We start from the raw sequence: 12950 nt of genomic DNA on the forward strand, positions 1-12950 counted from the left end.
ATGCGAATCAAAAACTTGTTCCCATTTTTTTTTTTTTTCGGATGTCACCGTCTTTCCAGGGAAAATTGCTTTCCCTGCTTTTTCCCCTCGTTTCCTGTTCCCCACCGACAGAGAGCAAGTCACGTTGTCGCTTCCTAAAATACGTTGGTACGCGCGGCGAATCGTTCCTTACTTCTTTGTTCCATCGATCGATGTTGGGTTCGACGTTCGATATTTTGTTTCCAACTCGTGATAATTCTCGAGGCGAAAAAACTCGATGATAGATGATTCTCGTGCAGGTGGAAAATATGCGGGTTGTATCGACGCGCGAGTAATCGAATTTAAAAGTTTTAAACAATGGAGGAAATTTTTATCCGTTAATCTTTCGATACCATTTTTCCTCGTTACCTTCCTAATTCCAGTTTATGGAATTAGGAATTTCGAAAAGTTGCAGTTTCTCGTATGTTTTGACGGGGTTATACGCGGGTCGGAATAGGAGATAAGTTTTCGTTAACGATATCTAATCGAAAATAAGGCGGATAAAAACGTGGGGCAAAAGACACGGGGACGGTTGAACGATCATTAATGCTTGTCACGTTTTCCGATTGAAATTTCTTCCCACAATCGATGGACCGACCGAGCACGAGCATTCTTAATGCGCAAGATGTTTGGTCGATTAATCGAGGAAAAGATCGGGGAATATATTAGTAACGTACGCCGCTTTCGATCGGTTATCGATGAAACCAACGAACGAATTTTCCATTCGAATACTATCGTTTCGAAAGAAGTGCATCAATAAAGAGACTGTTGGAAACTTATCCGGTGAAACACTAGCGATGAGACGATGTATATCTTTACATCGGAATATAGTGGATCTCCAATAACGGGGAAAATTTAATAGTTGAATTATTTCGATAATTTATCGTTTAAAATAATAATAATCGCAAATAATAGCAAAAGATGGTCAAGATTATATGAAAAGCTACAAATAATAAATGTTATTTAAGCATTTTAATAAGTAATTAATCGAAGTGACTTTATTCCATTATTATTTTTAACTAGTTACTTTTTTCAATGGGTAATGACGATACTTAAGAAATCTTTGTCGTTTCGAGCTCTCTTAAGATCAAGTTTCCAGAACTGTATTCATGTTTGTTAAGTCTTTTATATAAGAAATTATTCGGAATTATTGTTCTCGAATTGAGGGAAATAGAAAGAAAAATGTTTGATGTTTCTATCATAGCCACGGAACAATATTGGACACGGATCGAGAGAACGGTAAATTGGTGGAAAACCGAGGGGGAACGAAATGGGGCATAAGAAAGGACGATCGAAGGCGGAAACGATAGAAGTGAAAATCGAACGGAGGTGCTCGAGTAAAGAGCACGGCGACTATCTATAAGCAATTACGAAGAGAGAAGTTGAACGGGAATTCCGGCGACGCGTTCTTTCCTCGAGAATTATTGGCCGATCGGTGTTGTGTCGTTTGCAAATTGTAGCGAAATTAAATATCGTTACACACACGCGCGCGCGCGCGCGCACGTTGTACAGCCGATCGATAAACGGTCAACCGCGGAGGACGAATATGTATACACGAGCAAAACGTAACCTATCGTTCAAAGTTTTCATCGAAGCGAGGATCCACAATTGGATCGAAGGCAACATCCAAAAGTCTCTCTCGAGTATTAAATTTCTCGTAACATGGCGAATTCTATGTTCCTTCTTTTCTGTTTCCTTTGATTCACTTATCGCTCAATTTCATCACCATTCGACATTCACTGGCAAGAAACACAAGTATTCTAATTTCGTATTAACGTTCTTCAGATTCACGAACAATTGTAAATGATACATGTAGCAATTTGCGAATTGAATTAACTAATGACACTTCACGCCAGAGTATATATAAGTACCTACTGTTCACTGGTGAAAAGAAGGACGCACAGGGGCAAGAGGGGTTCTTCGCTAGGACCGTTTATCCCCACTTTAGACACTTTGTTGACATCGTATACTGCACAGTAGAAAAAGAATTATAATTGAAATATTCAAAATCGAAAAATTATTTCCATTTATGAAGTTACATTAGAATAATCATTTAAGATTGGAAGCTGAAATATCATCTTATTATCTTAACTATTCGAATACAAAATTACATTTATAAATTAAATTAATGTTACAAATCGCAATTAGCCTATATATTTTATGAGAAATAAAAAAATTTTTATATTATATCGATACTCTGGATTAATGCATCGAAGTTTAAATATAGACCGTCATTTTGGACTAATAATATGTAACAAATGTCATAGTAGAAATGCATGTGAAAATAGGCGTTTCCTTCAGTATTGTTCACTGGTGGAAAGAGGTCTCGCGAAACGGCACAGGGGCAAGAGGGGTCCTTCGTTAGGACCGCCTATCCCCACTTTTAAACGTTTTGTTGACAATCCTGACAATCCGCACACTGCATAGAAGAGCTATAATTTGAACATTCAAAATCGATAATGAAATATTTTCGAAACTATTAATTATTTTGATACGAATACGAAATTACATTTATAAATTATACTTGTTATAAATCATAATTAGCACATTATAAGAAATAAAAAAATTTTTATATTATATCGATTTAGAATTCTCTGGATGCTTACGCTTAATGCATTTAGATACAAATCGTTTTGGATTAGTATATATATGTGACAAATGGTATGCGTTTTTTTCCTTAAAATTAACCAATCAGACCCGCGTTTCTTCCGCGAGATTTCTTTTCAGCAACGAACAGTATTTGGCATTTAGCTGGCATCTGCGTCTATGATGCGATGGAAACCTTTTCCCTATTCACGAAGCCGGAATCGGATTAACTCGAGGAACCAAGTACCGTAGCCGAACATTTCTCGTTTCAACGTTAATCGAGTATAAAAGTATATTACGACTGTATCGCGTTGGAACCACGAATTAATATCCGTCTGGTAGAATAAAAATTTTTCGGAGACTCGGAGCGAAGTAAGGAAATAAAAAAAAGAAAAAAGAAAAGAAAAATGGGAATAAAACTTTGAGGGAAAGCAAAAGGAAAGAATGAATTTGGCGAGAGATGGAGAAAGAAATATCGCGATCCTGATGTAAGAGGGGGGAGAAATTTTTATTAACGTCTAGCCGGGATGCAGTGCTGGCTTTTCGCCGAGTCGCAATGACGCGTTTTTTTTTTTTTTTTTTGCCGTTGAAATTCGAACTCGGTCTCGGTTAGGGCACGACTCCCTGTAATATACGTGCATATATCTGCCGCGTTATTCGCGAAACCTGAGCGCCGAGGATGGTTACAGTTGTCCCGGTAGCGACGGTCCACGAAGGAGTGAAGAAGCGGTTGATGAAGCGGGCTAGGGGAAGGATGAAGTTGGAGTAAAATCTTATCATCGATATCCACCGGGATTCCAAGTGCCAAGTAAACAGACTCGTATTTGAGATTTCCCATGCGGGGTTGACAGACTGAGAGGGAACGAGTGTTAGAACGAGATGGAGGAAGACGTGGAAAAAAGAGGGGAAAAAGGAGAACGGGATAAGGAGGATAAGTGAAACGCGAAAGAGGAAGAGAGAAGCGGTTGGGCCGGGAGGAAGGAAGCGGAAAAAGAAGCGAGAGAGAAAGAGAATGTGTGTGTGTGTATGTGTGTCGGGATGTTCGTGGACACGATGAAAACGAATAAAGCGGACCCGGATGTCCCTTAAGAGATCTTCATCGAGAGAGCTTTTGTACGTAATACCGCGAGCTCGAAATTACGTTCTATCATCCCCTGTTCCTTCATATTTCTGAGATGCTAATAATACTATACGCTCGAGCGCTCTGCGAGTAAGAATCGCGGCTCGAGTCGAGAAATTTGATTTTGAAATTGTACACCTTCGCATCGTTTTTTTCTTCTTTTTCTCTTTCGCAACGCGTTCTACGCGTGCGTAACGAAGCGTTTTCGTTTCGAACGCGTGAAAACGAAGCTTGCGATTCCTCGCGCCGAGTAACGGATTGTAGTATGCAGTCAACTGTCCAGGGAATAGTCGAGTATTTACCGTCGTGTTTCGGTATTATTAATCGAAAATCCCCCACGGTTCCCATATTCCCGATGGATAATTCTTCGGTGAATACGAATATTTCGACCTTCTCGACGGCGGTCGAGAAACAAGCAGCCCTCGTTTCGACTCGAACAATGCGAGGGGCGGGGGGAGGGGGTAGAGGGGGAGGGACTAGCTTGATTTTTTTCTTTCCTTCGCGTAAAATTCTATTTCTATTTGCCTATCTGTGATTATTTGCGTGTGGATCGAAAATTTTTCGAAATTAAGCGAGAAGTTTGGCGTAAAACGTTGGCGACCGTTTGATCCCCGTCATTTGTTCATTTCGGCGCAACGTCAATATCAATCCGTTCTAAATTTTCATCCTCCAGTGACGGACACGTCACGTCCAAATTAAGGGTTAGACAGGGAAGAAGTTTCGTGGTGATAAATCTCACCGAAATTCGAGTTTCCGCTTCTGCTTCCTTTTTTGTGTTTTCTTCGTCCCTCCCCCACGTTTTTTTTTTTTTTCCTTTCCTTTCGCGTATTCGACATATCCAACGACGCTCGAATCGTCGGATCCGGTTGAACTTGGATCGTGCAACGAGGGAGGGGGAGGAGGGTCGAGTGAGGGACAAAGATCGAGAGGGGCAAAGGAAGAAGGAGAAACCGAGCCGCGTGCTTGTCACTAAGGAAATTGATTAACGATTAGCTGTGAACGAGAATCGCAAACATGCTGTCCGAAAGGATCAAATACGCCATGGAGCATTTGTCCCACAAACAGCACATCTCCCTGTTGGCACGGCCCAACTGGAGAAGAATCCAGAAGAAACACGTGCACATTTTGGTGAGTTCTAATAATCTTTGTCTCTCTCCTTTTCTCTCTTCTAGCGTAACTTTTATTGTTGTTATATATAGTTATAAATAAAAGATTATATTCTTAATATAAAAAATCTTGATAATTTATATAATTTATAGAGATAATTTTAAAAAATAAAAAACCACTTCTCTATATAGCTATGAATAAAATATTATATTCTTAATATAAAAAATCTTAATATTATATGATTTATAGAGATAATTTTAAAAAATAAAAAACCATTTCTCTATATAGTTATGAATAAAACATTACATTCTTAATATAAAAAAATCTTGATATTATATAATTTATTTTAAGCATTTAAGCGTTTAAGCACATAAAATTTTGAATTTTATAGAATTAATTAATTTAGTTAAATTATTAGTTAAATTATAGGATGGATTATTAGTTAAATTATAACATTTAATTTGCGTTTAAAAGTTGATAACAATATTATATATAAGAATATAAATTAATTTAATTTAATTTATTAATTCTTAAAGTAATATGTCCGATAAGAGAAATATTTTGATAAAATATTTACGTATAATTTTTAATATTATTATATTAATATATTAATGTATTAATATATTAATATAATTAATGTAACTATTAAATATAAATTATTATTATTAAATATAATATTAATTATTAAATTAATTATTAAATATAATCATATTAATATATTAATATACTAATATAATTAATTGTTGTCGGTTTGATCACCAGCCGCGACCCTACAGCATCCGGCGATCAGCGTTGAAAGCACGAGCATCGAAAAGAATCAAAGTGATGGCCCAGCCGAAACACATTACGAAAAAATACGATCCAGCGTGAGTATTGGAGCCTGTGACGCTCTTCCGATTCATTTTCGGCCCAACAACCGGCCTCATCCTCCTCTCCTCGTAGAAAAGCACCGCCACTGTTTCCGCGTATCCATCCGAAAACTCTCGCGGCCAAAACCACGAAACGCATCAACGACTTGGCACTTCCCACAAAGAGGTGATTCCACCCATCTATCTCACCCACCCCCTGCCGGGAATTAACGAATTGTTGTGTTAATCCGTTCCAGAACACTGTTGGCGAACATGAGGTTCCCGACCAGCGCCAACATAGCCAACACACTTTTGAGGGTACAAAAATCACGTTACCGGAGGTATCGATTCTTCTGCAACGCCAGGCAACAGCGAGAGATAAAGAGGAAGTGAGCGATTTCGGAAATTTAACTAAAGTCGAATTTGTTGAGCGATTTGTTATTTAACCCTTTGCGCTCGAATGGTGGCGATTCTCAGGCATCACTCATCGGTTTGATAACTCGAGAGGTGACAACATTTTTTTATTTATTTGTTTGATTTTTTTTTAAATATTGCTTCATAAGTAAATTTCTAAGATCTTTACGTATAATCTTGTAAAGCGTGGAATAATCAAACGATTAGATTTTTTTGTCTCAAATTAGAGAAAAACATATTTTTGACCGTATTTGACAATCGTGGAAATAGAAATGTTACTTTCAGTTTTGTAAACATGGAATACGGTAAAATGAAATTAGTTCGAACGAAGATGAGTTTGATTTTTCGTTAAATAACGAAATTATTTTTAATCATTGAGAAATTGATAATAGAGAGCAAAAAAATGAAAATAGAGATATAGTAGAAGAGAAGATGAAAAAAGATGAAAAAACCGAGGATGCATCTTGGTTACGTTATTATTAAAATATCACACAAAACAATACAATATAGATTTTGATATTCGACAAATTTTCTTTCTTTACTCGTAAAGATATGTAAAATATTAGAATATAAAAGTTTTATACGTTAATTTGCGCGTGAATTCGTTTTAAGGTAGCTAAGAAATTTATGGAACGGGTGCGAGAAATCGTGTGGAGTTATTGGTTCGAGCGAAAAAGGCTTCGAGTGCAAAGGGTTAATAATTTAAGGTTCAAGACGATAATAATAATAATGTAATTGCATGTAACCGAGAAAACCGAGCCAAGGTTTTTATAGGCCACTATATAAACGTTATTCGATGAGTTACTTTAATGAGTAATCGCTAAAGTAATTTTTAAAATAATTATTCGATTATTTTCGAACACCGGTTGCTTTTACAATCGGCTTTTACATATCGCTCGACTCTGACGTGGAAGCGTTCCCCTTGAGCCTCGAGACAAAGAAGGAGTGGGAGAGGTATTCTCTCCTCGAATACGAAACACGAGCATAATCGGATTGCCCTTCGAACCGGTCTCTTCCGGCCTCGAGCCAATCTGGATACGATCACTCGAGAGGATTCGCCGGGAAGCGAGACATTCGATCCTTCCACTTTTCGTGTCGATTTTCCCATGTCAAACTTGGCGCGCCCATTCCCAGTTACCAGACACGAGTATATCCTAGATAGATGTAATTATTAATAGTGCCCAAGGGCGTTTCTATGAAATTTACTCTCTCCTCGCCCCTCTCCCTCCCTTCCTTCCGTCCTTCATCTTGCTCCTTCTGTTCTCGCGCCATCCACGTCAGGGGATAATATCGAAATAATTCGATTTCTCGCTCTATAATTTTCCCGATTCCAGGCAAAGGATAATGGCGAAATTGCGTCGAGCGATCAAACCGGACGAGTGGGAACACCACATGGAGGTGTTGGAGATACTGTCCGCTCCCAAAGTCCCGCCCAAGCCTAGACCCGTGCGTAAGATCAAAATTGTCCAACGGATCGAATTGAGACCGAACGTCGGGCAACTTAGAAAGGGAAGGGAGGGGGGTAGATAGATAGACGCGTTCCTCGTTGATAGATCGAGCAATAATAGATCGGCGACGAACGGGAAAGGATAACGTAGAAAAAAAAAAGAAAAGAAAGTTCGGAGATCGATAAATAGAATCGTTGAATCGCAGATCAAGAAGAAGAAATGGAGGCCGTTCAACGTACGGAGGTTGGAAGAGTTGGCAACGCCGCCCACGAGAGAGATACCTGTGAGCAGGGACCCGTTCAAAGTGCCGATAACCGCTCTCACCTACAAGATCAGCAAACGCCTTCTCAAAATCGCGTTCCCGAAAATACCGGTGGAGATCATGCCGCCTCGTATCCCCGGCAAGGTTTCCCCGGCCGCGCTCAAGGCCGTAGGTACCTACTTCTCCAATTTTTTTCCTTTGCCTCTCCTCCCCCCCTCCTCCTCACTTCCAACTTGCCACTCAACGCGGACGAAAAATTTTCGACGGATCTCGTCGCGCGTGTTTACTTAAAACTGGAGTTGGAAAATGGCCAAGTTGGAAAATTCCCTTGTTCGAAAGTTTTCCACGGGATTTAACCTTCGCCTTTGGATAGAGGAGATCGGTTTAATTCCCTTCCCTCTTCCTATTCGGAAGGAGCGCGAGACGGCCAAAGTGTAATTAGAACGATATTTTAGAAGCGATTAAACGACGTTTTACCGACCGAGCCGTTCGAACGAAAGGCCACCACTTTCCTCGAGTAGTGGTGGAAAGCGATTGCTGCTATCTGCTCGCAACAAAATGTAAATTCCCTTCGAAATTTTCTTTTCACGCGGTTAAGCGCGGGCAACCGCGAGACAAGTTTGCGGCGCAACTGTTCCCAATTATCCGGCCATTTTTCGCGTAACGCCCGCTTACCAACTCTCGTTAGATTAATTCTCCCTCTTTCGAGGTTATTCGTCCGCGTCGAGTGGAAGCATTAGAAGAGACACGCGGGATGCATGGTCTTTAATTTCGTAGCCTCCCCAAGGACGATAAACCTTGCGAAACCGGTTGAACGGCCCGCCGGGATGGAGACGGACCTAAGGGAAGACGCTTTCACGGTCTCGCCGCTGGCTTTAAAGGCGAGATGCTCGAGGCGATTGAAAATGTTAGCCAGACCCAAGAGGAGAAGATGATCGCTCGCGTTTCATATCGCGACCGTGTCTCCTTAATCCTCGATTGTGAGTCGTAAATGCATAGATTGCCGTCTTCGTATTATCGTCCTCTATATATGTAAACGCGTTAAAAGCGTGTTCACGTGTATCAAAATGTAATTAATTTTAATATATAATCTAATCTCTCGACGAAATTCAATTCTTTCTAACTGAGAAAAGAAGAAAAATTCGACAGTTTCCGTCTCGAAGAGGAGTTTCTTCACCTAAGTTAATTTTATCCGATTTTGAAACGAGGGAAACCGCTATTATCGGTATAAACCTCGAATCTATGGATCGGCGAATCGCAAAGTCAAAGTTCCGCGTAAACATATGCCGATCCGAATTAATACGATCGCTGTTTCGCCTAGGAATCAAGGAAACTATATATATATATATATATATATAATCGCACTGTTGCTGGAAATTCCATGGCCGACGCGCGCCGATCTATCTGCCGCGGATCACTTAATTCCCGAGTAACTAGTCTCCTCCCTGCTTCTCTCCTCCCCTGAACTTAGTTAATAGGATTCGAGGCGCGAGGAATTTGCGAGGCGAAGGAGAAGTTCAAATATCGCAATCATATGCGAGATAACGATCGTTGCGCGTGAAATAAATATGATTAAATACATCACAATCGCGAAGGAAGGAAGGAAGGAAGGAAGGATGTATATAAAAATAAAAAAAGAAGAACGACTAATGGACTGAAAAGGCTGTATTCTATAGCCGTATAAAAATGTCGAAGATGGTGATGGAAAAAAAAAATACAATGGGGAATTGTGAAACGACAGTTAGTGTGTTTACACCGGATCGATGTCTCGCGATACAGGGGGAGGGGGAGAGAGAGGAGAAAGTAGTTCGATGCTCGCGTCACGTAGGCCCTCTCGCTGCGAACGGACGTCCCGTGCCCGATAGAAATTCGATAGAAAAGAGTCCCGAACGTGTGTGCAGTTTCTCTTCCTCCGTCAAGCGAGCCACCGATCGTTTCCACTCGTTCCAACGGTTTTGTAAATAGAAGACTATCTTTTTTTTTTGTTCTCGTTCTCGTTTCGACGAAAGCGCACCACACCTTCGTCTCCTCCTGACTGGGCAAATTTGCTCGATTGGAGGAGAGGGGACTCGGTCTAAAACGCAAAAAATTATCGTCTCCACCGTTTTCGACGAGAATAAGCGTTGTTGCCACGTTGCTTGATAATTTCGTTCTCAATTCGAATTAATATTGTTCTCGAGAGAACGAGAGTGAAATCGCTCGTATAAATATAATATTTGCCCTGGCTTCCATCCGAGATAAACGAATATACCGTTTCTCGTATATTTATTATTAAACTTGTTATATGTATATATAGACAACGCTGCCTCGATTTCGAACAGAATTTATACGACCATCTTATCGACTTCATTGTCGATCGTCGATCTGTATCCGTTTTTTCTCGATCTGTATTTTCATTCTTCATTCGATTGGGAATACCAATTGTACAGTAGGTATAAACACTCTGAAGGATCTCCTATTTTCCGCCCCTCGAACTTTTTCATCTCATCTCGACGGAAATCATTATAGCGGGGAAAAGGTTAGGAAATTTCTATTTCAAATTTTCGCGATTAGCCGATTGGAATGTATACACGCGGAAATAGGGGGCTGTTATCGACGCGTACGTCTAGTAACGAGCGGGAAATGTCGAATAACAATAGGAGGGACAAATATCGCGAACGTACAATGGGTTACGCGGGACATGAATCGACCGATGTTGGCTTCGCGTAGCGGAAAAAAAAAAAGAAGCGGATGTTAGCGTAGCCGTGGTAATTGAAGAGGTAGTTGGACTGGAACCTTTTCGAAATACATCCTCTTCCCCTCACTACCACGTGACGAATGGAATGTGAATGTAAAAGGGTTGAGGACGAGTGAAATTCTCTTACGATTCCGTCCACGTTTGGACACTCTTCTGCCCGGTTGTCAGCCCGGACCAGTCATGTCTTTTCCCTCTCTTCTTCCACCACATCTCTCTCTCTCTCTCTCTCTCACTCTCTCACTCTCACTCACTCATTCATTCTTCTCTTTCACCCATCTTCATCCTCCCGGTACCCTCGTTGTGTAGTGCAGTAAAATTTCAGTCGGACGTTGGAAGAGTTAAAGGTTTAACGGAAACGAACGTGTAATTGAAGATAAGCGAAATGTACGAAACTGAAAATAGTTATTAACTCGATATTAAACGGATGGGAAGGAATATTCCGCATTTCTGTAACAAGTTTGTATTAAAACGGAACTTTTCATCTCGGCCGGTTCGTTTCTTCAAAGGAGAGAGGAGGTATTAATAAAACGGGGATTCCTGCAATCAAGTTTCGAAAACTTCTCGATATATATATATATATATATATAATCGCGAACATTATAAAATCGAAAATATATATTTCGTGTTAAATCGCGTAGATAGTGGAACGATATTGTTATGTAAAATAATTTGAAACATTTATACTCGATAATTATTAATTGGTAATTGATTTAACGTGCAAACTTTTCAAATTAAACGCTCAAGTACACGCACGCGAGTGTAAAAATATCATCTAATAAATTCTCTCTCTCTCTCTCTCTCTCTCTCTCTCTCTCTCTCTCTCTCTCTCTCTCTCTCTCTCTNCTCTCTCTCTCCCCTCCCTCCCCTCCCTTCCCCTCCTCTCCCTCCCTCCATTATTATTCCTTCTTTCCTTCTTCCATCTTCGCACGGCCATTAAATCGAAAATTACCTAACGCATTCGTATCTCGCGTTAATAATTCCTACGATAGAAAGAAAAACAAATTGCACGTCATCTCGCAAGTTACCTGTTTACTGGCAGGCAGCGTTTCTGCATGGTATGCCGTTTTAAATCGTATCCAAGCGAAACATTCGCCGAAGTGAGGTCGAGGTTCGGCTTTATTGGATATCGGAAAACGTCCCTTCTCTCTCTCTCTCTCTCTCTCTCTCTCTCTCTCTCTCTCTCTCTCTCTCTCTCTTCGTTCTTGCCGTAAAGACTGATCCTTGAAGATCAACGAGATCCTGCGGCCACCTACGATCATTGTTCAGACGAACGGCCATTCCAGGTCAATCCACGGGTCCCGTGGAAAAGCTGCCTTTGCGAGACCTCACCCTCCTCTTCGCCCCCCCCTCCTCCTCTCCTCTCCCCAGATGACGAACGACACGCTGACTCCCGTAAATTTTCAAACTTCCTCTTCCTGCATTATGTATAGCCGTCCAAGTAGCGTTTTCAAAGCTTGGAAAAGCAAGCAATCGCCACGGATCGAGAGATTGAAAACCGACCTTTTTGCCGACACACGCCACTGATTTATATACGGAGGATCGAGAAACGAAAGGGAGGAGGTGATCCATCTTGCGCTTGTCCTCCAACAAAAAAAGATTTCGCAAACGATCCTTGTGAACAAGGTATATCGCTCGTCAGAGTCGTGATAAGATCGATAGAAAGGTGAAAATATGGTTTTTACGAGAAAATTATCTTTATTATATTTTACAATCGTTCGAGACGGGTGTTTCATTCGATGCACTATTTGTGTTTTTAAATTTCTGCTTAACATCTCTTCAATAGGCCAATTTCAAAATTAAGGAATTTATAACTATAAGTAAGTGAGTATAACTAAATACATAATAATTACAAAATAAAATGAAACAAAAAAGATTTTGTCAATATGCAACTTCGTATCACTTTGGTTTTATGAGAAAATTTTCTTTGTTATATTTTATAATCATTCGAGTCGAGTGTTCCATTTCTCGCCTGGATTTGCATCGATTTCAAAATTAAGGAAGTTACGGCTATGATTAAGTGAACATAACTTCAACCCTCTTCATACCAAATACATAAAATCGTCGCAAGATAAAATGAAGCATGGAGCGCTGTCGCGATTCTACAATTGGCGATATGACGAATGGTAGCCGCAGATGGTAAAGTAGGATAAATAAAAAAAGGAAAAAAAAGCGGGGGACAAACTTGTATAATTATCTTAATTAAAAAGCAATTTTTCATTCTCCTCGAATCCCGTGGAAAAATTGAAACTATCTTGTCGAACAAAACAACGGGTAAATCACGTTGGGAACCGATATCATTATGCGTTTCCATTCGCAGAATCGTCAAAAGAAGCAATTGGCGAAATGGAAGTTGACGGGAAATCAAATCGAGTGGATCGTAGTGTTTCTTCGCCCGATGCTTTGTTTAAAC

General features: G+C 40.2%; 1 protein-coding gene across 1 annotated transcript; it reads left to right on the forward strand.

The window, feature by feature from the left end:
• Positions 1-3831: 3831 nt before the first annotated feature.
• LOC122717468 lies at positions 3832-8950 on the forward strand. The gene is made up of 7 exons (XM_043941562.1): positions 3832-4852; positions 5594-5697; positions 5774-5866; positions 5937-6068; positions 7428-7539; positions 7747-7975; positions 8581-8950. The coding sequence occupies exons 1-7, from the start codon at positions 4739-4741 to the stop codon at positions 8736-8738; spliced, it is 942 nt and encodes a 313-aa protein (XP_043797497.1). The 5' UTR covers positions 3832-4738; the 3' UTR covers positions 8739-8950.
• Positions 8951-12950: the final 4000 nt, after the last annotated feature.

This window comes from Apis laboriosa, unplaced genomic scaffold (genome assembly GCF_014066325.1).
Source record: "Apis laboriosa isolate Shangri-la unplaced genomic scaffold, ASM1406632v1 scaffold11_cov152, whole genome shotgun sequence".
NCBI lineage: Eukaryota > Metazoa > Arthropoda > Insecta > Hymenoptera > Apidae > Apis > Apis laboriosa.